This window comes from Microcaecilia unicolor, chromosome 3 (genome assembly GCF_901765095.1).
Source record: "Microcaecilia unicolor chromosome 3, aMicUni1.1, whole genome shotgun sequence".
Lineage (NCBI taxonomy): Eukaryota > Metazoa > Chordata > Amphibia > Gymnophiona > Siphonopidae > Microcaecilia > Microcaecilia unicolor.
In genome coordinates, this window is record NC_044033.1 from 192,512,169 (window position 1) to 192,539,818 (window position 27,650).

The 27,650-nt window shown below is 44.6% G+C and overlaps 1 protein-coding gene across 3 annotated transcripts in view; it reads right to left on the bottom strand.

Moving 5' to 3' along the window:
* The window catches only part of ACVRL1 (activin A receptor like type 1), a 173,453-nt gene that overhangs the window by 73,673 nt on the left and 72,130 nt on the right, over nt 1-27,650 (bottom strand). For all 3 annotated transcript variants that reach the window (XM_030196861.1, XM_030196859.1, XM_030196860.1), the window contains 3 exons: nt 22,744-22,943; nt 14,213-14,312; nt 10,057-10,203 (listed from right to left, as the gene is read on the bottom strand). In XM_030196861.1, coding sequence (XP_030052721.1) covers nt 10,057-10,203; nt 14,213-14,312; nt 22,744-22,943 — 447 coding nt within the window. The remainder of the gene's footprint in view (nt 1-10,056; nt 10,204-14,212; nt 14,313-22,743; nt 22,944-27,650) is intronic.

The following is a 27,650-nucleotide window of genomic DNA, read 5'->3' on the forward strand; positions in this document are numbered from 1 at the left end:
TTTATTCGTTTTTGAGCTGGGCGCTTTCATTTTCCATTATCACTGAAAAACAAAAACGCCCAGCTCACAAATTGTCGAATAAAACATGGACGTCTATTTTTTTCGAAAATACGGTTCGGTCCGCCCCTTCACGGACCCGTTCTTGGAGATAAACGCCCATGGAGATAGACGTTTTCGTTCAATTATGCCCCTCTAAATAACACCATTAGATAAAGACCTGCTACACAGCGGCATGGGAGACAGAATAAGGGGATTTTTTCAGGACTTGTCGGAGGAGAAGTGTCTGTCTCACTGCTCCAAAAGGCCCTTACTAAATGGGGACCACAAAAGGATTACACCATATTAAAAATTAGGTGAGAACAAGATATAGGCACTCCTTTACCCCACTGGGGTGAATTTTATGTACTATTTTACAAGCTGTAGAATGATATAATGCTATTACTACCTCTTGCTAGCTGTTCGTGTTTCTTTTCTCTTTAAATTTCAATAAAGAAGATTTTAACTTTAAAAAAAAAAAGGCCGTAGTACCTGAAGACTGGAGGGTGGCCAAGAAGACGCCGATGTTTTAAAAGGGTTCCAGGGGTGATCCGAGAAATTACAGACTGGTAAGCCTGACTTCGGTACCAGGCAAAATAGTGGAAACTATTAGAATGAATAAAATTACAGAATATGTAGACAAACATGGTTTAATGGGACAGAGTCAGCATGGGTTGAGCCAAAGGAAGTCTTGTCTCAGCGATCTGCTTCATTTCTTTGAAGGCATAAATAAACATTGGATAAAGGTGAGCAGGTTAATGTAGTGTATCTAGATTTTCAGAAAGCTTTTGATAAAGTTCCTCATGAGAGACTCCTGAGAAAGTTAAAGGGTCATGGGATAGGAGGCAATGTTCTGTTGTGGATTAAGAATTAGTTATTGGACAGAAAACAGAGGGTAGGGTTAAATGGCCATTTTTCTCAATGGAGGAGGGTGAATGGTGAAGTGCTGCAGAGATCTATCTGTATGTACTGGGACCATTGCTATTTAACATATTTATAAATAATTTGGAATTCAGAACAATGAAATGATTACATTCGCAAATGACACAAAACTATTTAAAATTGTTAAAACACATGCGGACTGTAAAAAATTGCAAGAAGACCTTAGTAAATTGGAAGACGGCATCCAAGTGGTAGATGAAATTTAATGTGGACAAATGCAAAGTGATGCACATTGGGAAGAATAATCCGAATCATAGTTATCTGATGCTAGGCTCTATCTTAGGAGTCAGCACCCAAGAAAAAGATCTAGGTGTCATTGTAGACAGTACGCTAAAATCTTCTACCCAGTGTGTAGCAGTGGCCAAAAAAGCAAACAGAATGCCAGGAATTATTAGGAAAGGGATGGTAAATAAGACTGAGAATACTATAATGCCTCTGTATCGCTCTATGAGCATTGCATGCAATTCTGGCTGCTGTATCTCAAAAAAGATATAATGTAATTAGAAAAGGTCCAAAGTGATAAAGGAGATGGAACTCCTCTCATATAAGGAAAGGCTAAAGAGTTTAGGGCTCTTCAGCTTGGAAAAGAGATGGCTGAGTCGAGATATGATTGACATCTACAAAATCCTGAGTGGTGTGGAACGAGTAGAAGTGAATCAATTTTTTACTCTTTCAAAAAATACAAAGACGGGGAGGAAGTGACGTCACGAGACTAGATGGCTGCCTGAGTTTTGGCTCCCGCACTTCCCTACACCATTAAGCCATTATCCATACCCATCCACAGTCGTATTGCTACTTAAACAGCTGGAAAGAGAGCGCAGACACTGCTGCCAACAATGAGCAAAATATCGGGATCACAGCAGCGAGATGGGGAGCGATGTTCCACCCGACAGCTGGCGAAGGGCCTTTCCCGCCATGCGTCCCCAGAAATACAGCGGTCTTCTGATTCCGACACTGCCTCTTCTCTTGCTGAGCCTCGAGGTACAATTAAAAAAATAAAAAAGACCGCTACGCCCAAGGACCTCACGAAATACTTAGAGGCGATTAGAGAGGAAATCAAGGCCTCTCGGTTGGAGATTCTTGAACACGTGGACGCTATCAGCTTGGACTTAAGGGAATTGGGCGGACGAGTTGAGAGCCTGGAGGATCGGGTAGAGGAGCAGACTGAAGCCAGCGCGGCAATGGACGCCCGCATAACCCAATTAACAGACCAAACAGAGGATTTACAATATAAACTCGACGATCTCGAGAATCGGGGTTGTCGGAATAATTTGCGCTTTCGTGGGGTGCCGGAGAGTGGAGGAGGAGAAGATGTGCCTACTATAATTCGTGCACTCTGTGAACGGATCCTGGGAGAAGCACCTACCCCGGGTGAATTGTCGATTGAGCGAGCGCATCGGTCGTTGGGAAAACCTATGGGAAACCGACCACGAGACATAGTAGTGCGCTTTGCGTCGTACCCTTTTAAAGAGCGCATCTGGCAACAGGCCCGTAAATTGACCACGTTGGAATATAATGAAGCTCGGGTTTCAGTCTATCAGGACCTTTCGACTTACACCCTGGCACAGAGACGGGCCATGAAACCTGTCCTGGAAATTTTGCAAAAGGAGAAAATCGCCTACCGCTGGAGTTTTCCTTTTGCGGTGTGCTTCGCGCTGGGAGGCAAGCAACTCCGGTTCCGCCGAGTGGTGGAAGCCTGGCATAACCTTCATGAAGCAGGCCTAACTGCAACGGAGACTCCTCCGGTGGGGCTGACTCCAGCTACGCAAGCGAAACTTCAGAAGTGGAAGCGAGTAGGGCCGAAGTCATCAAAGCATGGGACCTGAACTGGTTTGCGTATAGTTGAACTTGCATAAATGTGCAGTGTTATTGTTTTTGGGCTAAGTCTGCTATACCATAAGATGGACATTGCTCCAGCTGTAATTCCTATTGAAGTGGAGGAGGGGTATTGGGTATATTGGAATTATGTGATATAGAATAAAAGGCGTTGAAGGTGTATGAGTGGGGTGGGGGAGGGGAGGCCGGGTGGTTGCCTGGGTTGGTGGCTCACTTTATCCTTCATATCCCATTCAGTGCTAGATGGCATTGTCTGGTGGTTGGAAGGAGGGGGGAGGGGGGGGGAAGTTGGAGTCTGGATGCATATTGTGTGTGTAGTAAGGGGGAGGAGGGAAGGGAGGGGGATTGGGGGTGGGGGGAGAATAGACAAGGGCAATGGAGCAGGGACCGCAGAGGTAGGACATGGGGAGTAGCATTGACCCTAATCTTCCGAGGTGCCATCAACTGTCTCACAGTTTGTTTGTTCTTTTTGTGTTCACTGTTTTGCAAATGTGCTTAGGACGCGCTAAATGTTGAGTATGGACTTGAAAGTATTGTCATATAATGTCAAAGGTCTTAATATGCCCCAAAAAAGGCAAAAGATATACAAAGAGATACAGCATTATAGCCCACAAGTAGTACTTCTACAAGAGACACACCTTCGTCGTAGGCATGTTAAGCTTCTCTCCTGCCCGGGTTACCCAGGGGTTTATTGTGCTTCAGCAGAGGCCTCTAAAACCTGTGGAGTGGCTATTTTGATTCATTCTTCGGTGGGGGCGCAGGTAATGGACATTAAGAGGGATCCGGGTGGATGTTTTATCTTTATGCATGTTCAAATTCAACAGGTGGATTTAACCATAGCATCTGTCTATGCTCCCAATACTGGGCAGGTGGAATTTTTTACTAAGGTGAAGAACTCTTTGGCAGGGTTTGTAAAGGGCTCCCTAATTCTGGGGGGGGACTTCAATGCAGTGATGAATCCTGCCCAGGACCGTTCTGGAAATCCTAAAACTGAAGGGGGAAAGAGGGAGGCGTCTGCTTTAGAATCTTTGGTACATTCCCTGGGAACTTTAGATTTGTGGCGGCTGACACATATGGCGGACAAAGACTACACATTCCACTCACGGGTTCATGACTCATATTCACGAATAGATTACATATTTGTGGATGTTGCCTTGGTGGAGAGGGGGGCCGGTGGCGGGATTGGGCAGTGCGACAGTATCGGACCATGCTCCGGTGTGGGTTACACTGCCCACCCTGCGAGCTGAACCCAAAGAAAGGAGATGGACTTTAAACACTAGTTTGCTTCTTGACCCGGAGGTGGAGGGGGGTTATCGCATTATGTTGCAGGAGTACCTGGAGCTGAATAGACAATCAGGACCACCCCTGTCCATTGTCTGGGATGCTATGAAAGCGGTTTCGCGGGGTTACTTCCTGCAGGTAGCCAGTAAGCGTGCTAGGGTACGTAGGAGTCAAATAGCCGATTGTCTGGAGCGGATACGCCAATTGGAGAGCCAACATAAGGTAGACCGATCTCCCCATACCCTTCAACAACTGAGTGGGGAACGGATGAAGTTAGATTCTATTTACTCAGAGCAGCTGAGTTGGACACGGGACAGGCATAGAGTGGGAATGTATGAGTTCTCAAATAAGGCGGGTAGGCTCCTTGCTACTAAGTTGCGTAGGCAGAAGGTAGACCGCATGGTGAAGCAGGTGAGAAATGAGAGTGGCGAAGTGCTGTTTACCTCTGAGCAGATACGTAACCGTTTTGTGGAATTCTATACCACACTATACGACCAGGAGATTCACCCCTCTATGGAATCTATCGAGGACTATTTGGCGAGCTGCCCACTTGCGCCTCTGGCGGGTCGACTTAGGGACCAGCTTGAGGAACCGGTTACCCCGCTTGAGGTGCAGGAGGCTATTAGAGGTTTGCCCTCCAGCAAGTCCCCTGGGCTGGATGGATTGCCCAATGAATTCTATAAAAAGTTTGCCCCTGACTTGGCGCCGTTGCTTGCTGATCTTTTTAACCAGGTGGGAGGGGAGGGTGCTCTGCCTTCCTCTATGATGGAGGCATGGATCGCGGTATTGCCCAAACCCGATAAAGATCTAGCGGAATGCGGCTCATACCGACCCATTTCGGTTTTGAATGCAGACGTAAAAATACTGGCTAAGGTATTAGCTAATAGACTTGGACCTCTTATGCCGACTCTTATTCACCCTGACCAAGTGGGCTTTGTGGCCCATCGTAAGGCCATAGATAATATTCGGCGTACATTGGACCTTATGTTCTTTGCAAAGAGAAGTCAGAAACCATTGTGCCTTCTCGGCTTAGATGCTGAGAAGGCCTTTGATAGAGTCCACTGGCCTTTTATGTATAAGGTCCTAGAGGTTATGGGCTTTGGTGCACACTTTCGAAGTTGGATTAGGGCATTTTATGTGGAACCCAAGGCTTGTGTCAGGGTGAATGGAAGTAACTCCGCTCTGTTTGCGTTGCATAGGGGGACAAGACAGGGCTGCCCGCTTTCACCGCTATTGTTCGCCATGGTTATGGAGCCCTTCGCTGCCCGGGTGCGGTCTGATGTGGGCATTTCAGGAGCTCGAGTGGCAGAGACTACGCATAAGATGGCCCTTTTTGCAGATGATATTTTGTTGTATATTACTCACCCAGTGACTACGGTCCCTGCCTTGTTGAATCACATAGAGGAGTATTCTGCAGTGTCGGGATTTAAAGTTAATATGAGCAAGTCAGAAGCTTTGAATGTGACACTCCCGGCAGAAGTAGTTTCTTCCATGAAAGCGTCGGCGCCTTTCCGGTGGGCAACCAAGAGCATTAAATATTTAGGGGTAAATATAACAACAGATTTGTCAGAGGTATTTGTAGCTAATTACAAGGGCTGGCTAGCAAGCTAAGGGGAGATTTGGAAAAATGGGGGGATCAGGAATTTTCCTGGTTCGGGCGGATAGCCATCGTCAAGATGAACGTGTTGCCGCGGCTGCTTTATTTATTTCAGGCCCTGCCTGTGATGATGCCCAGGCGATTCCTTGCTTCCTTACAGGATTCAGTAATGCGCTTCGTCTGGGCAGGCAAGCGTCCGAGGCTAGCTCGTAAGTTGCTTTATCAAGACAAGAAAAGGGGGGGGATGGGGGTCCCTAACCTTAATTGGTACTATAGGGCTAGTCAGGGAAGAGCCGCCATTGAATGGTACCAGGAATACCCTGATCGACAATGGGTGCACCTGGAGCAACACTCTTTGGGGTCCACGCCGTTGGGGGCCCTCATGTGGCTGCCTAGGCAGTTTCGACAGTTGGGTGAGGAGGTGTGTCCGTCCATATGTGTCACATTCCACTATTGGGACAGTCTATTTCCCCAGGGTCATTGTGTGCTAACCCAGATGTCACCCATAGCCTTTAACCCGTTGTTTAAGCCAGGGACAGTAGCTGGACCTTTCAGGAGGTGGTATAGGGAGGGATTGAGGACTTGGGGACAATTGTTAGAGAATGGCTCGCTGATGTCTTTTGCCACACTGCAATCTACATATTCAGTTAGAGAGGGGGACGCATACGCCTATCAGCAACTTACCCACTTCCTTAAAACGAAGGCGGTGGGTCAGGTAATACAGAGGCAAAGACTGGAAGTGGAGGAGATTTGTCTTAAATTTGTTTCATCAAGAGGCTTGATAGGACGCTTATACAAAAGTGTCAATGCACAGGTTTCCAGCTACACCCAGCATAGGTCCAGTTGGGAGCGGGAACTAGGAGTGTCTCTGGGTGGACCCGAGTGGGAGAGAATAGAAAGAGCAGCGAGTGGTGTGTCTGTTCATGTCCCCCTTAAAGAGAATGCGTTGAAGGTTCTGTTTCGGTGGTACCTTACACCGGATCGTCTCCAGCGCATCTTTCCGAACACACTGGGCTTGTGCTGGAGAGGGTGTGGCCATAAGGGGACTATGGGGCATGTGTGGTGGGGATGTGTGAAGATTCGGGCGTTTTGGAAATCAGTACATCATCGACTACAGAGTTGGGTGGGGTGTGTGGTTCCGTGGACCCCCAAGTTTTTCTTGTTCTCTGCAGACATGCATGGCTTAAAACCACATCATCAAGCTCTGATGCGGCAGGCGGTGGGGGCTGCTAGAGTAGTAATCGCAGCACATTGGAAGCAGAAGGGGGTTCCTCCCATTAAGAAGTGGGAAAACAAGTTGACTTACATATGTGAAATGGAGCGGCTGATGGCCGACAGAAAACATCAGCTGCACAGATGGCAGTCTATATGGGAATACTTTTTGAGAAAGTAAGCTCTACAGGTCAAACGAAAGATGAACGGTTACATTTGGACTATAGGGTCAAAGAGCAGGGGTATGGGAAGGTCAGGGAGGGTGGGTTGTCGGGGGGGTTGGGGGCTAGGGATTCCAATTGTTCATTTTAGTTCCAGTTAATCAATACATGTAATATAAAAAAATTTAACATAAATAAATAAAAAAAAAATTCAGAAGTTACCTATGGGAAAGTTACAATGTAAATGTAGCGTGCTGGGTAGGTGTTTATTCTCTTTCTACTATCCACACCAGAAACGCATTGTACCCAACGAATATGAAGCTGTATTGTATTGATATTTGGTTTAATAAAGACTTCTTGTAAACAAAAAAAAAAAAAAATACAAAGACTAGGGGACACTCAATGAAGCTACACAGAAATACTTTTAAAACAAATAGGAGGAAATATTTTTTTATTCAATGAATAGGTAAGCTCTGGAACTCGTTGTTGGAGGATGTGGTAATATTGGTTAGCGTATCAGGATTTACAAAAATGTTTGGACAAGCTCCTGGAAGAAAAATCCGTAGTCTGCTATTGAGACAGACATTGAGAAGCCACTGCTTGCCCTGGGATTGGTAGCATGGAATGTTGCTACTATTTGGGTTTCTGCCAGTACTTGTGACCTGGATTGGTCACTTTGGAAACAGGATACTGGGCTGGATCGACTATTGGTCTGACCCAGTATGGCTATTCTTACGTTCTTACAAGGGGACACTCAATGAAGTTACATGGTAATACTTTTAAAACAAATAGGTGAAAATATTTTTTCACTCAATGAATAGTTAAGCTCTGGGTTTAAAAAAGCTTTGGACAAGTTCCTGGAGGAAAAGTGCATAAACTGCTATTAAGGTAGACATGCAGAAAGCCACTATTTATCTCTGGGACTGGTAGCATGGAATATTGCTACCCTTTGGGATTTTGCTAGGAAACTAGTGATCTGGATTGGCCACTGCTGGAAGCAGGACACTGGGCCAGATGGACCATAGATCTGCCCCAACAGGAGCGCCTATGCTGTGGAACAAATTACTTCTTTAATTACACCTGCTGGACCATTATGGGTCTTTTTGTAAAGAACTAAAACTTGGTTTTACCCATAATGTCAGAATAGTGGATATACTGGGTATGTGCAGGGTTTTTATGTAGTTTTTGTTTGATAGTAATGAGGGTGTGAGGGAGTGTATGGTACAAGGCAGGATTTCCTTAGAAATACTCCCTCACTGGTGCACCTCAGGCACCTTATAACAGGTGGTGTTAGTCTGCTGAGGCTGAGTCAGAGGGGTGTGGCTCAGACTAGGCAGCACGGTTGCCAGATGGGCGGTTTTCCCGTCCAATTGGGTGGTTTTCCGCAACCCGCCGCGGGAAACTTTTGCCCGCGACGAGTTGCAGTTTTTTGGGCTCGTTTTGTTTTTTTCTGTGTGGGTTTTGGGGCGGTTTTTCGGCCGGCGGGGCTAATGGCAACAGAGGCGGGGTTTGTGACGTTTTGGGCGGGGTTTGCTGACGTATTGGGTGGGGCGATGACGGTGGGGGCGGGACTGATTACAGCGGGGTTGATGACGGCGGGGGTGGGGTGATGACGGAAGGGGTGGGGTTGATGACAGCGGGAGTGGGGTGTGGGCGGGTTTTGGGTGGTTTTGTGTGGGAATTTTTTTTTTTATTTGGCAACCCTGCTAGGCTGGATCAAAAGCTCTCTGGCAGAATAGGATAGGGAGGCCCCAAGTGTAGAGGCTTCCAGTCTCTTTGGAGGCCCAAAATAAGAGGACTCCACTCCAAGCTGAGGTGTAGTACCTGAGGAGACAAGCAGGGAAGTGGTGTGGATCAAGCTTCATTAGCATCAGAGTTTGTGTGGGAAGACTGGCAAGGTAGGAGACACCTTGAATTACATTCAGAAAGTATTTGCTTTCTATGTGAGGAACCAGAGAGAAATAAAGGGACTGTACTTGTGCTGGACATAAGCCTGTGAAGTAACAGGGGGCACATATGTCAAATAACAAGGTCTTTTTTTTTCCTTTTTGCTTGTAACCTTAGTGTGTATGACCGAGTTTGTGCCTTATCCAAGCCACACCCTTGATCACATTACCACAGAGGGGTTAGATCAAGATAAGTCAGGAATTAGGGAAAATGTCTGTAAGCAGGAAATGTTAAAGGTTTTATTAAGCAGGGTGGAAAAGGGAAGGTTTTGAAGTTTCCAAGTTTATTAAAGATTTGCTATCTCGCCCATGAACCAAGTTATCTGAGCGGCTTACAACCTAATTTAGAGGGGGGGGGGGGGGGGGGCAAGGAGACTGTAAAGACATAAAAGATAGGATAGGGGTTTGAACTATAATATTTGATAGGAAAGTAATTAGATAGTACATTGGGGGGGGGGGGGGCTGGCCATGGTGATCTTTGAAAATTTACGAGAAGGCAGGGCTATTGAGAGACTGTTCCAGGCCTGGGGCAGGACCGCCACTGCCCCCCCCCCCCCCAGGATGCTGCGTAGCAAGACTTCAGATTGGGGGGACTGGAGCCCAAAGCGGGGTGGCACATTTTGCCCCACCTCCCTGCCCACCATAAACTCCACATACCTTGGCTTCCTCCAGCACTGCTCTCCACCACATTGCCTGTCCTGCGGCTACTTCCCCTCATGTTGCGCACACTCAATTTCATCAAAACCAAGAATGCGTGACGTGAGGGGAAGCAGGGAGGGCAGGCAATATGGCGGAGAACAGCGCTGGAGAAAGGCTTCTGCTGGCGGTGCTTGGAGACCCCCCCTCAGCCAAACCTTAGCAATCATTAGCGTGCGCTAACTGCCACGTGGCCCACAGATATAAAATAGGACGTGCAGCATTTAGCAGGCTGTAATTTAATTAGCGTGCGCTACACATTAGTAAAAGGGCTCCTAAATAAATAAATACATTTAACCTGTCAGTATTTCAAAATAAAGCATTTATGAAGTTGTTGCTTACTACTCACCAAGAATATTCTCGTGTCTCAGCAGCACCGTGTTATAAATTTCTGTTTCTCGGAACCATGACTGTTCATCTCGAGAAGAAAAAATCTTCACTGCCACGTTCTCTCCCTGCCAGATGCCTCTCCATACTTCCCCATATCGCCCTTTTCCTGCCACATAAAACAACTCCTCGTCAAATTACTGAGCTATGCATGCCTTGTCGCACTTGGACGTCTCTAGTGACTTATTTTTATTTATTTATTTATTTGCTGCACTTGTATCCCACATTTTCCCACCTATTTGCAGGCTCATTTTGGCTCACAAAATGTTATAGCAACATGTACACATTATAGGATAAGAATTTCAAAATATAGATACAGATGGGTACATAGAATATCAAAGCAATCATAATAACAGAATAATAATTTTACAATTATTACAACTAAGAGTGCATAAGTAAATCATATTGGATTGGAAGTGGATTGAAAGACCAACATTACGTAACATAATATCAGGACAAGATATAATATTCAGTCATGAGGTTGTAATTAGGATGGACAGATAGGAGGGTTCCTTAATAGTTGTGATTGGAATAATTAGGAAGTCAGATCGTTATGGGGAATCTTTATTGTACGCCTTCATGAATAAGTAGGTCTTTAATAACTTTCGGAAGGTTGTCAGGTCGTGTGTTATTTTTATGGCAATCGGTAATTCATCCCATAGTTGCGTGCAGGTGTATGAGAAACTGGATGTATGTACAGACTTGTATTTAAGTCCTCTGCAATCGGGATAATGAAGGTTTAAGCAGGTGCGTGATGAACGTTTATTGTTTCTCTCTGGTAAGTCAATTAGGTCTGACATGTATGATGGGGCATCTCCATAAATGATTTTATGGACCAAGGTACATATCTTGAATGCAATACGGTCCTTCAGTGGGAGCCAATGCAGGCTTTCTCTAAGGGGTCTGGCACTTTCATATTTCGCCTTCTGGGCTGATGCTCAGAACCAAACGATTAGCACCGGTCTAGCGCCCACATTAGTGAGCGCAGAATGCTCAAAGACACAGGAGACAAAGATTAGCGCTAATAACATGCTAATGTAGTCAAACCGGTGTTAATGAGGTAATTTCCTATTCCCTCCCAATGCTCAGAGAACAGCAAACGAAACAAAGCCGCCTTTACGCTGAAAACCTAATGCAAGCTGGGAGCAGGCATTAGGATGTTCGAAGAGAGGAATTTTCATGGTTCTTTCTTTAAAATCTGCTGGGTTTTATATAATTTGGAAGCAGAAGGAAGTCCGTGCAAGCCCCTATGTGCTGGCAGTGAGAAACGAATGCGTGTGAGTTGGAGCAAACCAGAAAGTGAAAGCGCACACACCGTCGCCTGTTTTCTACGTTTAAATATGTCTTCCAAGTAACATGCTTATATTTAAAGGCACAGAAAACAGGCACTAACGTGTGCTTCACTTTCGGGTTTGCAAGGCACATGCTCACAGGAGCTGAGCTTACCGCAAAACTCCTTTGCTTTCACTTTTACAGCGTGAACACAATTTGAATACCATTTCCTTTGAGCATTGGTGAGCTAGGTTTCTGTGCTATTCCAGCAGTATGGTTTTTGCGCTTTTGGCTTACCACGGGAGTTCTGATCATTGGCTCACAGGGGGCCACTTGCTACTATTCCAACTCTAGGTTAAGAAACAGAAAAGATGAAGCAGCGGTGGTAGTGTTCGAAGGAGGTGAGTGTGGAACACACTGCATTTACCTCTAGCTATGCTGCCAGACTGCCTCCTGATCTCATCATCAAACTCTCCCCCTTGAGGCCCAGCACAAATAAAGTGTTAAAATGCCTCATTTCCTGCTAACATGGTGCTCAGCGCATGAGACTTCAGCCCTGCGGCAGCCTGAGATGAAGTGCTTAAGTGTTTTACTTGCCACCAGGCTGCACTGGGGACAATTTGATGATGAGATTGGGAAGTGACAAGTGCAGCACAAATAGAAGTATGTACAGTCTTTAAAAAATATTTTATATACCACATGGGAAGGGGGAAGAGGTGGGTAGTGTTCCCTGAAACCTCCATTACACTCCCCACCCCAATATATCCTCTTTGCAGACCTCAGACACTTCCCCTCCACTGCACCCTTTTTTCCCCTATACCCTATCTGCAGACCCACCTGAGACACCTCACCTCTGCTGAACCCCCACACCCTCCTTGTGGACCTGGGATACTTCTCCTCTACTACACCCTTTTTTCCCCACACCCTCTCTACAGACCCACCTCTCCTTCACTGCAGACCCCACCCCTCTACTGCATTCCTGACATCCATCCTTCAGAACCACCTCAGACATCACCCTCCCGGACTGCAATACCACCCCAGAAACAGCTGTTCTCAGACAAATCCCCCATACCCTCATTATACATCTAACAGCCCTCTCCTTTGTCCCCACTGAACCACATCCCCAGACGCCCCATACTGAGATGATCATGTACACACATTTCCACACATCACACCACCATGGCATCACCAACATACACAAGACCCTACTCTCACACTTGAAATGTCTAACCCACAGCAGACACCCCCAACATATCACTATCATCTTAGGTACCCCTACACACTCCATGAGTACTTCCCACCTACCCCATCCTATATACCAAACTCCTGAACCCACATACACTCCTATCTTCAATACTTACCCACAAAAACCATCCTATAAACCCTTCATTTCCACACATCCTTCCTCCTTGCCCCCTGACTGGGGTCTGAAAGTGACCCATCTCCAGTTCACATGACCTTGGGAAACATGGGCCCGAAATGCAGCCTGCAAGTGACCAGTGTTTCACTGACCACCACTGGCATTGTACCCGGAAAATCAATGCCGGGCCATGTCTGGACTCCAGCATTGAATTTCTGGGGATAGGGAGCTGGCCAAAATACAGTCGGTTAAGTGCGATATTCGGCACTTAAACATCTATAAAGAACCACATATAAACTGGACTGACTTTTATTTTGTCCTATTTATGTGGTTAACTATAACCGGTTAAGGGCTGACTCCGCTCCCTGGTACATCCCCAAAATAGGCATTTTCAGTGGCACTATCCAGTTAAATGCAGCTGAAAATGCCTGGTGAGTCCTGGACAGGAGGGCTAAATGACCAGTAGCCTCTCCTGGTCATTTAAATCATTTTGAATATCAGGGCCCATTGTTTATTTAGATTTTGCTCACACCTATTTCACTAATAGCTCAATGAGAGTTACATTCAGGTACACTAAGTATTGCCCTGTCCCTGGAGGGCTCACAATCTAATTTTGTTCCTGAGGCAATAGAGGGTTAAGTGACTTGTCCAAGATCACAAGGAGCAGCAGTGGGATTTTAACTGGATACCTCAGGATGTCAAGAATGGTGCTCTAACCGCTAGGCTACTCTACCACTATGATGGCAATAAAGGCATTTCTGTATAAAAACAAAAAGCACTGACAAATACATTTTGACTACAACCTTCCCCCCCTCCACAGACCCCTCGAAACCCCACCCTACATCCCCACCCCCATCCACTCCCAATGAAAAGAATGCAAAATCCAGGAAGTGCAACAAAATCTCACAAGTTTGCCACTGTTTTCAACAGCCTTATTATAAGGGGCCCAACTTACGGTTTATGGTTTATTAGAACTTGCTGAATCCCCTTTCCTTAAGATAACAAGATAAAACAAGATAACAAGATAAAAAGACCTTTGTAGGATATAGTGAATAGCAGATACAGTGGCACCTAGAAGTAATATCTTTTCAGTATATCATACAAAGGTCTTTTTAAAGACCATAATTTTAAAGATTCATTTCTGAAGATATTATTCATAAAGATCATTTCGACACATTTACCAAGAGTCCTGAAGAAGGCACTTTTTGTGCCGAAACATAATACTATGTTGAGTCATTCTTTAATAAATGTTTCATAGCAATGTTGGATACCTTTGGTCCGTTTTTTGAAGAGCCTGATTCTGTTCCCACTCTTCTCCTACTCCTGAGACTTTCTGTGGGACATTGTTGTTCTTTCCACTTCTGTGGTTGTGTTCGCTATGAGTATGTGGAGTCATAATGACTGATGCACTCTTACAGTGTTTTGAAAACAGAGCCCTAGCTGTTCAGGAAACATGCTTATTACTCTTCAATAAATGACTTCTTACCTACACATTCAACAAGAGTGATCTGTCGGGCCACGGTTCTTTGGACAAGAAAGGGGAGTCCAGAGCCACTGCCAGTGGTGCAGTAATCGTCTAGTAGATCCTATGGGAGGCAAACAGAAAAGAACAACAGTGAGATTTCCAATTTAAATTCACCCACATTTTGTCAAGAAAACACAGGAACCTCTTCCTTGATATCTATCATTCACTGGTGGACTGAGGGATGATCAGTGTCAATATGCTCCAACCTCTACAAAATATATATATAAAAAAAACATTCAATCATTGTCAAAAAAAACTTTATTCCAAAATGTTCTTAGTTCTGAGAAAATTTGGGAATAGGAACAGAAGGGTTTTTTTTTGCTAATGATTAAGAATGTTTTTAGGCATGGTTTCATGCCTTTTTGACTTGTGAGGCTTTTTCCTTCTGCTAAAAGTAAATGATGCCTAGCTACAAACAAATACATCTGCTGAATACTAATGGTAACTATGCCAGCTTCTTAGGGCGAAGAGTGTGTGAACAAGGAGTGAATGATGCTTCTTATTTCCCCACAGGGTTATGTTAAAATGTGGAAGGATCTACAATATATTTCCCCAGAGAGTAGCATTATGGTCCTGGACTATGAGGAAGAAGTGTAAGTAGGTTCTGGAATGGACTATTGATTATGGTGAACCCAAACAGTAGTAGCTAAATATGGAAGAATCCAGCCAGTGGTCAGGGTGTGTCCACCTGCAATTTGAGTTAATATTCAGAGGAGCTGCCTGCAGGATACTGAATGATTAGGTGACTGCTGTTGAGCTACAGGCAGGCAGTCCCAGGAGTTCAACAGGAGATTGGTAACAGGTGTGTGCCCTGTCTCTCTCCGGGCACTCTGCTGGAGATGAGCTCCAAGGACTTCAAGGAAGTCTGAGAAGGGATGGAACAGGAGTCTGTTCTGTCTTTTTTGCCCTGTTCCATAGAGGAAGGCCCAAAAGCAAGAAGAGAATCTGATCTTTGGTCCGGAGTCCCTGTTACAGAGGACTCAGAAAATGAAGCAGAGAAACTAGTAGGGGTGCTTCTGACTGTCACTACTGGTCTAATGCTGTAACATAGTAACATAGTAGATGACGGCAGAAAACGACCTGCACGGTCCATCCAGTCTGCCCAACAAGATAACTCATATTTGCTGCTTTTTGTGTATACCCTACTTTGATTTGTACCTGTGCTCTTCAGGGCACAGACCGTATAAGTCTGCCCAGCACTATATTTCCAAAGGTGTCTAAGAGGAGGAGAAGGACAAAACTCAGTGCTGCATCTAGGGTTCCTATGGAGTCAGGAGGATGAGAAAAAAGAAAATAGGAAAGAGGAGCCTAAAGCTTTGAGAAATCAGCTACCATACAGATGTTCAGGAAGCCCAGAGAGCCCCCCCCAAAAGAAGAAGGGTTACCCCTAAGTAAGGAGAAGGCAGAAGAGGAGAGAATCTATCCCCTTACACTATACTTTGTTTTTCCCACAAGATTGCCTTGAAAATCTGTTAGAGACTGAGACTGTGTGTTTTTGCTTTGAAGAAATCCTTTCAGTAAAGATTTCATTTTTCGAACACCACACTCATGATGTAAAATGTATTCTTTGGAAGCATAAACGGGGCAGGAACATGGGATGAGTCCTGATAATGACTTTGGTACAATTGGGTGTACGATGGGTAATGTGCCAGTGCCCTTATTTCATTGATATGCTGCACCAATGTAATCACTATCAGCAAAAAAGGTTTTTCCAGGAAAGAAACTTATGTTGTGCAGAGAATTCAGGCTCAAAAGGAGGCTGAGTGAGCTGCCCCAGCATGATATTCAAGTCCCAGGTGATACCTGATTTCTTAATCAGAGACTTCAAATTGTTGAGACCCCACATAAACCTAGATAGAAATGGTTGGGAGGAGACTATGATGCCCTCTCCTGTCTCCTGGAAGGCTGAAATAACACTCAGATGCACCCTGACTGAACTGATCTTTAGGCCCAAGTTGGAGAGATGAAGCAAAGAGCAGTGAATGTCCCAAAGAGGTCCAGGCACCCTGTGTGTACCAGATGCTGAACCCTTTCCATTTAAAGACATATAAAACACCTTGTACAGGGTCTCCTGCATGCTACCAGTACTGCAGCAACATTAGGAATGGAAAGCTGGTCTAATTCCCTTGGAGAAGCCATGATGTGAGTGCAAGGTGGTGGAGATAAAGATGAAGTAGCATTCCTTTCTGTTGTGTGAGGAGATATGTGGGTATAGGCATCCTTCCGATCCAAGGGCATGAACCAGTCTCCTTGATACAGAAGGAGTTGCAGATGAATAGGGGATGCCAGAGTCATGCAACAGGTATGGAAACCACAGCTTGCAAAGCCATTAGGGGACTAGTAGAATCATGACCACTTTGTCCTGTTGACACTACTGAATGGTGTGAGATATCAGCAGTATAGGAGGAAACGTTCTGCCCCAGTGGATAGCAAAGGCATCTCAGATCATTCATTCAGGCGCTAGTCTCATTGAGTAAAATTGTAGGCATTTGGCATTTGTCAGCTGTGATGAAGAGACCAATATATAATGTCACGCAATGCTGGAAGAGATTTTATGGAACTGTGGAGGGTTGAGGTGTCTGTTGATTACATCCGCTAGAGTGTGTTCTGAGCTCCCAAAAGATAAATGGCTATGAGAGACATCTTGTGCGATATAGTGGAGGAGCAGGCTGAGCCTAATGGTTTGAGCAGTGGATTGAGAGCCAGGGGACCCTGGTTCAAATCCCACCAGAGTTCCTTGTGATCTTGGGTAAATCAATTAACCCTCCATTGTGAGCCCTCCAAAAACATAAAAATATCTACTGTACCTGAATATACATTGCTTTGATAGCTTTCAGATTTGCAGGAAGTATATAAGAAATTAAATAAATATAGAAAAGTGCCAGATTTTCAGAATTTCCATGCAGAGATGAGAAAAGCCTGTGCCTCCCTGTTTGTTGATTACAAAACATCACCACCTGGTTGTCCATATGCATTAGGATGATTTTCTTAGAAAGCCAAGTAGTGGAATATTTGGAGTTCATAGTCAATTGCTCTGATTTCCAAATAGTTGTTGTGTAGCTGGTGCTCCCAGACAGTCCACATACCCTGAGAGTCTGGAGATGGAGAAAGTGTACTTTCCAACCCAGTTTGGAGGTATTTGTGGTTAAAGTGTTCTGAAAAGATGGTTGTAGGAAAGGTCTGCCTTTTTCCAGTTTGAGGCAGTGTAATCACCAGAGGAGGGCCTCCTGCAGTACTGGGGTGTTAGGTAATTGAGAAGAAAGGGGTTAGGTGAATTGATTCCACCAGCATTTTAAATGCATTAGATAGGGCTTATGCATAGTTTCTTAAAGCAGATTACATACACCACTGCCACCCTGTGACTCAGGAGGCAAAGAAGTGTTCTGGCCATATTGACTGCTGCATTAGAGACTTGGCTGGTGAGAAAGATGAGATTTTCTACATACGGAGGTGGAAGGAAGGCTCTGACTTCTTGGGGAGATAATGTATGCCCCAATGAAATCCAGGGATTGGAAGGAGGTAAGCTTGGACTTCAAGTGATTGACAACAAACCCCAGTCTTTCTAGTAATGTCATTGTGGTCAGCAGTGACTGTGGAGTTTCTTAAGAAGAAGACCCCATGATGAGCCAGTTGTCAAGGTAGGAAAAAAACACACATATTCCAGCCCTCTGGAGATGTGCTACAGCAACAGCAACACATTTAGTGAAGACTCTCTGAGCTGTGGATAAGCCATAGAGCAGAACCTTGTATTGGTAGCATTTCCTGTGGAAGAAGAAGTCAGGAAGAAATTTACAGTGGGATGGATGAATAGGTTTGTGGATATAGCATCCTTCAGATCTACGGACATGAACCACTCTCCTCGACACAGAAGTAGGATGGTGCTAAGGTATTTCATTCTGAATTTCTATTTCCTGACGCAGCAACTGAGCTTCCAAAGGTCTAGGATAGGATGCAAGTCACCCAATTTCTTGGAAGTAAGAAAGCATCAGGAGTAAAATCCCTGTTGCTGTTCCTGTGGATGCATTTCCTCAATAGCATTAGCCTGAATTAGAGTCTCTAGCTCCAAAAGAAGGATCAAAATATGATCCTTCGAGTGAGATGATGGAGGTGGTGGTTGATACGATGGAATGTCTAAAAAGCTGATGCGATAATTGGTTGGAATTATCTTCAAAACCTATTTGTCTTTGGTGGTGGACTCTCACTCGTCATCAAAAAAAGGAAAGAGCCCCCTCCTATAGGTAAATCTATCCCTCCTTCAATCCGTTCAGAACTCTGCTGCACATCTTACATTCCGCCTGAACCGATATACTCATATCACCCCTCTCCTCAGGTCACTTCACTGGCTTCTGATCAAATACCGCATACAGTTCAAGCTTCTCCTTCTTACCTACAAATGCACTCAGTCTGCAGCCCCTCATTACCTCTCTACCCTCATTTCCCCTTACGTTCCCGCCCGAAACCTCTGCTCACAGGACAAATCCCTCCTCTCAGTACCCTTCTCCACCACCGCCAACTCCAGGCTCCGCCCATTCTGCCTCGCCTCACCCTATGCTTGGAATAAACTTCCTGAGCCCTTACGCCAAGCCCCCTCCCTACCCTTCTTCAAATCCTTGCTCAAAGCCCACCTCTTCAATGTTGTTTTCGGCATCTAACCTTTATACCTTTCAGGAAATGTAGACTGCAATTTGACTGCCCCTACTTGACTGACTGTACATTTGTCCTTTAGATTGTAAGCTCTTTGACCAGGGACTGACCTTCTATGTTAAATTGTACAGCGCTGCGTAACCCTAGTAGCGCTTTAGAAATGTTAAATAGTAGTAGTAAAGGGTAGTCAAAAACTGGGGTTGCTTTTTTAGTCTTGGGGATGTGGTGAATTTATGTTGCTTATGCTCCCTGGGCTTTTGATATTGGAAATCTGATTGCTGTTTTGATCGATGAGGAGGGGCTCTATTGTATGGCTGATGGTGTCACTGGTGAGAGTATATTTTCTCATATGAGGAATAATACATTTTGCAAGAGGCTGAGTGTGTGTTGATGTCCTCAAGGACAGTCTTTGATTGTGTTGACTGTGTCTTATCTTTTCTCCAAAAAGGTTGTCTTTAAACATAAACATAGTAAACATAGTAGATGACGGCAGAAAAAGACCTGCACGGTCCATCCAGTCTGCCCAAGAAGATAAATTCATATGTGCTACTTTTTTATTTGTACTGTCCTCTTCAGTGCACAGACCGTATAAGTCTGGCCAGCCCTATTCCCGCCTCCCAACCACCAACCCCGCCTCCCAACCACCAGCTCTGGCACAGACCCTATAAGTCTGCCCAGCACTATCCCCGCCTCCCAACTACCAGTCCCGCCTCCCACCACCAGCTCTGGTACAGACCGTATAAGTCTGCCCAGCACTATCCCTGCCTCCCACCACCGGCTCTGGCACAGACTTTGGTGCAAGGCACATCAGAAATGCGATCACGAATGTTCTCTGAGACTGGAAGCTCTACCAGGTGAGCTTCTGTGCACTAATAGCTATAGCTGCTATTCTGGAACATTGTTCTGGCTAGGATACTTGGCACATTCATCCATATCCATTAGTTGTCAAAGAAACGAGCATTGACAGTCCTTCAGGAGGGAGGATGTCTTTGATTGCATCCTCTCTAGAAGGACATAAAGATATTGCACCAGTTGAAATAGATGACTGAGATGTGGGAGTTTAGCATGGCCACTTGATGCTGTTAAGAGACCTCTGGTCTCTGCCCTGTGGGTAGTTGGAGTGTGTGCATGAGCTTTTTGAGTACTTCAAGGCTACTCAATGATGAGACAGTGGTGTGACAGCTGAGATTTTTCATGCCCTGGTATTGACTGAACTCTATATTTAAGTTTAAGGTTCTTAGAGGTGGGCATTCCTGCCAGATGTGTTTGCCAGATTTTGGACTGGAGGCCTAATAAAACCTTGTGAACAGGGAGTTAGAGAATATCTTATGGGGCTTCCAGATATCTGAGGACTCTGTGCACCTTGATTCTGGGATCCTATTCTGATAAAGGGGAGAGGTTGAATACTTTGATGATCTTCTGCAGAAGTTTGGGATAGGAGGGATCTTCCGAATCCAAGGAAGAATTGGGTTTTAGTAAGTCAGAACTCCCTAATGATCAATGCTAATGAGATGCAAATATAAGGCACCGCCATTTTGATGATGTGCCCAGCAGAAGGGAGTAGGACTTCTTCCCTCCTCCTTCTCCCAGGTATGATGGGTTCAAGGGGCTACTGCTAGGCCACCAGGGTAGAGACTGGGAAGGGGCATGGCCTAGCCAGGGTTCCACTGGACCACAAGGGTTTATCTATCTTTTTTTTTTTTTGGGGGGGGGGGGGGGATCAGGGATCCACCAGACCATGAGGGCTCTTTTTGCGGGGGTAAGGGCTCCACTGGACAATTAATAGGGAAGGGGTTCCGTTTAAAACCCCAATTCCAGTTCTGAGAAGGCATAGGGTTTGCAGTGGTATGGGTGACCTTCTTCTCTGAACTATTCTCTGAGCATTGGAGGGAATAAAAGATGACCCCCCATCTGTATGCTTTTGACTACATTTGGATCCTTTTTCCATTCTTTGAAGGATGCTCTTTTGGCTCTAATAGCCTCTTTCACTTCACCTTTTACCCATGATAGCTGTTGTTTGCTCTTTTTTCCACCTTTGTGGTCTGGGCTTCCACGATGGTATTTTTAAACAACGTCCATGCCTGATTTAAGTCCTACCCTTTGCAGCCAACCCTTTTAGCTTCTTTTTAACCATTTTTCTCATTTTGTCGTAGTCACCCTTTTGAAAATTACATGTTGCTTTAGTAGATTTCTTTAGTGACCTCACTCCAGATATCAGCTCAAATTTGATCATGTTATGGTCACTGTTTCCCAGAGGATCCTATACTGTTATTTCTCGTACCATGCCCCGCATTACACTAAGGACTAGATCTAAAATAGTTCCCCCTCTTGTTAGTTCTTGGACCAGTTGCTCCAAGAAGTAGTCATTTATTACATCTAAGAATTTTACTTCCCTAGTGCTCCCTGATGTAGCATTTATCCAGTCAATATTAAGGTAATTGAACTCGCCCATTATTATAATGTTGCCCAGTTTGCCTGCTTTCCTAATTTCTGTAAACATTTCTTCATCTGTTTGTTCATTCTGTCCCGTGGATGGTAGTACAGCCCTACCAATATATTCTTTGCCTTCACACATGCAATTTCTATCCACAAGGATTCCACGCTATCTGTTTCATGTAGAATATTTATTTTGTTTGACTCAATTCCTTCTTTAACATATAGCACTGAAAGGTCATGCACAAAAATTGCATGACCCTTCAGTGGTGCAGTCCAGTCCAGAGACATCATATGGAGAGCCTGCCCAGGACACAACCCCAAATGCAGGTTTTGTAACCTTACTGGGATTGTGACTCATAGTTTGGGAAGCTCTGGAGTAAATCCTTCAAGGTTTTGAATACATATCCCTGTGTAGACTGTTTTATTGACTGAGAGAAGTATGCTGAGTTAGATAATTATAGTGCCAACCGGCCTCATACCTTTTGCTAGTTCTGGCTCTGACCCTTAACCAGCCCAAAAATATTCTATAGTAACCTGCCTTGATGCTCACTGGGATTACATAAGTACAGTATGTAACCATTTCAACTTTTCAAATTGCTAATTTTATTTGCAACCTTTTATGTCTGAAACTGGTGACTAATTCTCAGGCTTGGTACAAGAATCAGTATTGGCAATCACTGTGGGATGTATGATTGTACTTGGAGTACATGAGTGTATGGAGAGTGGCTATGTTTGGAGAACACATATATGACAAGATTGATTATATTTGAGGAATATAACCATGAGAATCACACCTTCTCTTTATCAGCCATTGCAAGGAGACATCCTGATAAGAAAACATTTAGACTGAGAACTACATCATTCACATACATTTCTTAAATGTAAACTCATTAAGAAGAAGAGCCAAAAAAATTCTGGCATGCATTCCCTACTGTCCAGCCAGCACAGACTGACTTATTGGCTGGATGTTAGTTAACAAAAAGATTTGCCAGTACAAAAAAATCTTCACTGCCTCCATTTGTACTGTGATGTCAGCTTGACCTCCATTCCACCACAAACTGGCTGCTCTGCACAAAGGATGCTGGGATCTTTAGTTTTAAGCTTGCTCCATGGGAAAGGGGGGGTATATTGGGTGCACAGTGAAGAAAAGGATACTAATGTCCTGGTTATATGGCTGTGAGATGAATGGTACTTTTGTGGTATATAATTGGCAGAATGATTACAGATGATGTGGTAAGGGTGCCACTCCACCAGGGTGGATTCCCATGAAGAAAATATGAGGTACATAGCTGAGGGAGGAATGAATGTACTGGAGGCTAGAAGTAGGGTGTTGGCTGGAGAATTTAATGTCTTTTACTGAAACCTTCTCTGAGCTCTAATGCACAGAATCTTACATTTCAAGAGGAGCTTACCCCGAGTGTGCTGTCTCCAACAATCGATGCCTTCAACATGTCAGTCTCGCCCAATTCATTAAGCCTGGTCAGGAGCCTCTGCCTGTAGTGCCATTTTACTTTGCAGAAATAGAGAGCAACAAGGAGCAGGATGAGAAAAACTACCAGCACAGGAATGAGAATCAGTTGTAGCTGGTTTTTTGTCATTGGCTGCTCAGGGTCTGTAATAAGAAAAGGATGATCAGGGGCTGAAATTCTCTCTGTTTTCTCCCTATCAGCAGAAGGCTACGATTTGCCACAGAGCCTTCAAGTACAGCTTCCAGAAGAAACTTTTTAGTTTTTTGGTGAAGGCCCCTTTTTTTCAGTTAGTGGCATTATGAAGTTTCTTACTGGGACTCTATATAACTTAACAGCATCCAGTGTAATGACCAACCTCCCCTCCCCTTCTTTCCTCCTAAAAGAGACAGTTTGGCATTGCACTGTGCTATTGTATACTCATAAAGCCTGTTCTGATAACAGGATTCGACTCCCACCACACCAGTGAACAACTTCCAGGCACATTCCTTCTTGAGTAACCCAGAGCTATTGCAAGGCTGCTGAGTCTTAGACAAACTGTCAGCCTTGCAACCCCCTGAATTCACATGCAGGATCCTAGGGCCCCCACTAAGACCTTGATAATTAAACTCAAACGCCATTATCACCCCAACACCATCTTTCCTAGAAAACTCATACAAATATTCATCATAAGATATCATACTTTTCAAATATTCAACTTTGTTTCAGACATATATACATTATGGAGGTGATTTTGCAAAGGACTGACATATAAGGCAATTTTTACTGCCAGTTTTAAGTACCAGGTCACTAAATGGTGGAATTCTCTACCTAGGGACTTATGTTATACATCTCATTATGTGCAATTCCGAAAGATTTTAAAGACCTTTCTTTTTAAGAAGTTCCATCTGATGCATGAAACTTTTACCTGGAACTTAAGAAATGTAATATTTAATGGTATATATTAAGCAATTTATTCTCTGTCCCTTTTAAGACTCTATTTTTTGTTGTTGTTGTTGTTATTCTCTTGTCTCTTTTGTTCTTTTAGTTATGTTTTCTTTGTAAATTGCTGTAAGCCACATAGAGCCGAATAATATTTGGATTTTTGTGGGATATAAATACTAATAAATGGAATGAAAAAATGAAGCAGGAAGCCTCTGTTTTGTAAAAGCAATAAATGCATTTATGGGTCTTTATAAAATAATTACCTAATTAGGGGGACACACTCACTAACACCAGAGTTTACTAATAATCCACATCCACTATATTCCAGAGGTCTTTTGATTTTTATCAATAACAAATACTCAATTTTATTTAAGCACTATTTCATGTTGATTGAATTGAAGGTTCTATTGTATTGACAAAACAGCCGGCACTTAGCTTTAAGTACCCGACAGAACCCATTTCACCATCTACTCCAGCTTCTTCAGGGGTCATGGATTGTGCGGGCTTGATTTCAAATTTCTGAAATGCCTAACAATGCCTTCAGCTCTCAGCAGTTCAACATGGCATAGCTCTCCATACCACAGAACCAGTTCAAGGCATGGACCAGATGAGGCCCTGGCTCAGGGTGCTAAGCCTCAAAGGTGCCAAAAACCTGCCTCACCTCCTCCCCTGCACTGGCCAAAACCTGATCGTTCAGCTAATGGCAGCATGTCCCACCCTTTCAGCATATTTCTCTCTGTCTCTGGGTCAGGCATCCCCTCAGTCTCTCAGTCCACTGATCCCTCCTGTCTACTTTTAAAGGCAGTTTTCCCCTCCAGAGCATTAGAAGCATTTCACCTAACATTACCCACATCAGCCCCAGTGTCTTTCCTCTGCCGTGCCCACCCCCTTTAATGTAACTTCCTGTTTCTGCAGGGGCATGGCAAAGGAAAGACACCGGGGCTAGTACGTTAGGTGAAACGCTGCCAGTGCTCAGCAGGGTAAAACCGTCTTTAAAGGTAGATGGGGGAGAGTAGCCTGAGAGAAAAAGAGGAGGTGCCAATGTGTGTGTGTGTGGGGGGGGGGGGGGGCACCAAACCAAAAGTTAGCTCAGGGAGCCAAACCTACATTTGACTCAGGGTGCCACAATCCCTTAATCTGGCCTTGCCATTATTACTTACACCATCTTTAACCAGAAGATACAAGCATGTCTAAGGGCCTTAAGGGGCCCATTTCTGCACTTAGCAACCTTAAGAGAAAAATTAAAATGAACTTAGTGCAAAGGCTGTACTGTTATTGTCCTCAGCAGTTACCGAACTGAAAACTTTACTGGCACATGCAAACTTTAGCACGGATGTGCTACATGAACCTGTGCTAACTACAAAAGTGTCCACGCCCATTCTCCACCCCATGATCCACCTAGTTTTCACCCCGTATAGCAATATGCAGTTAACACACAAAGTTGAGCACACTAACCGACATGACACTGCACTAACAGTTGGTGCACTTGAAGCCTAGTTTTTTTGTTTTCACTTTATGCTTTATGCTTGTCGGGCATATTTAAGAATAGGCTGGAAAGATCAAATTCATGTAGAGAGATTGTGAAGACAGCAGAGAGTCCATGTCAGCAATGAAGGAGGGATAACACAGATTGGCAAATGGTGCGATAATGGTGGCTATAACCATTACGAGGGGGCATTGGCACATGCTCAAAGGCCTTTTGGGATCTCTCTGGGCTGTACAGCAGGTCTGATAAGTGCCATCAGCTGGTAATATCACCTACAGTGGGGGAAATAAGTATTTGATCCCTTGCTGATTTTGTAAGTTTGCCCACTGACAAAGACATGAGCAGCCCATAATTGAAGGGTAGGTTATTGGTAACAGTGAGAGATAGCACATCACAAATTAAATCCGGAAAATCACATTGTGGAAAGTATATGAATTTATTTGCATTCTGCAGAGGGAAATAAGTATTTAATCCCTCTGGCAAACAAGACCTAATACTTGGTGGCAAAACCCTTGTTGGCAAGCACAGCGGTCAGACGTCTTCTGTAGTTGATGATGAGGTTTGCACACATGTCAGGAGGAATTTTGGTCCACTCCTCTTTGCAGATCATCTCTAAATCATTAAGAGTTCTGGGCTGTCGCTTGGCAACTCGCATCTTCAGCTCCCTCCATAAGTTTTCAATGGGATTAAGGTCTGGTGACTGGCTAGGCCACTCCATGACCCTAATGTGCTTCTTCCTGAGCCACTCCTTTGTTGCCTTGGCTGTATGTTTTGGGTCATTGTCGTGCTGGAAGACCCAGCCACGACCCATTTTAAGGCCCTGGCGGAGGGAAGGAGGTTGTCACTCAGAATTGTACGGTACATGGCCCCATCCATTCTCCCATTGATGCGGTGAAGTAGTCCTGTGCCCTTAGCAGAGAAACACCCCCAAAACGTAACATTTCCACCTCCATGCTTGACAGTGGGGACGGTGTTCTTTGGGTCATAGGCAGCATTTCTCTTCCTCCAAACACGGCGAGTTGAGTTCATGCCAAAGAGCTCAATTTTTGTCTCATCTGACCACAGCACCTTCTCCCAATCACTCTCGGCATCATCCAGGTGTTCACTGGCAAACTTCAGACGGGCCGTCACATGTGCCTTCCGGAGCAGGGGGACCTTGCGGGCACTGCAGGATTGCAATCCGTTATGTCGTAATGTGTTACCAATGGTTTTCGTGGTGACAGTGGTCCCAGCTGCCTTGAGATCATTGACAAGTTCCCCCATTGTAGTTGTAGGCTGATTTCTAACCTTCCTCATGATCAAGGATACCCCACGAGGTGAGATTTTGCGTGGAGCCCCAGATCTTTGTCGATTGACAGTCATTTTGTACTTCTTCCATTTTCTTACTATGGCACCAACAGTTGTCTCCTTCTCGCCCAGCGTCTTACTGATGGTTTTGTAGCCCATTCCAGCCTTGTGCAGGTGTATGATCTTGTCCCTGACATCCTTAGACAGCTCCTTGCTCTTGGCCATTTTGTAGAGGTTAGAGTCTGACTGATTCACTGAGTCTGTGGACAGGTGTCTTTCATACAGGTGACCATTGCCGACAGCTGTCTGTCATGCAGGTAACGAGTTGATTTGGAGCATCTACCTGGTCTGTAGGGGCCAGATCTCTTACTGGTTGGTGGGGGATCAAATACTTATTTCCCTCTGCAGAATGCAAATAAATTCATATACTTTCCACAATGTGATTTTCCGGATTTAATTTGTGATGTGCTATCTCTCGCTGTTACCAATAACCTACCCTTCAATTATGGGCTGCTCATGTCTTTGTCAGTGGGCAAACTTACAAAATCAGCAAGGGATCAAATACTTATTTCCCCCACTGTATGTGTGGATAACAGCAGGAGATAACCAGTTATCCCCTGCTGAATATCAGCAGACAGCCTCCTTGAGGACATTTAACAGGCCAGGTGCTGATCCAGGCTGGATAAATGTTTTTGAATATCGGCCAGAATATCTGTATAAGTGAGGAAGAGCTAATTTGCATATGAAAAGTTTTGACACACCTTATCAAAAGGGCCCCTAAAATATGTGGAAGGTGATTTTATAACAGATACCTAGGCTGTCAGGCATACAGGCACATATGTTGTGCCTATTAAAAAATCCTCATATGCACCTATAGCCTTTTTAAAGGTGCTCCGAGTAGGCAAGGAAGGTGTAAGCGAGTGTGTGTATGTGCTCTGGCTTTTATGCCTTTTACCCGTCTCCTCACTTATTTCTTTTTCTCTTTGCTTTGAATTGTTTGAGTTCCTTTCTCATTGTTTGTCTTGGATTTTAAATGATTGTGAACCGCTCTGATTCCCGTAGAAGAGCAGTAAACCAAGTGACAATAAACTAAAGAACCAGCACAAAAATCCTAACCTGCCTATTTTCCACTCCGAGGAACTCCTATGTCTCATTT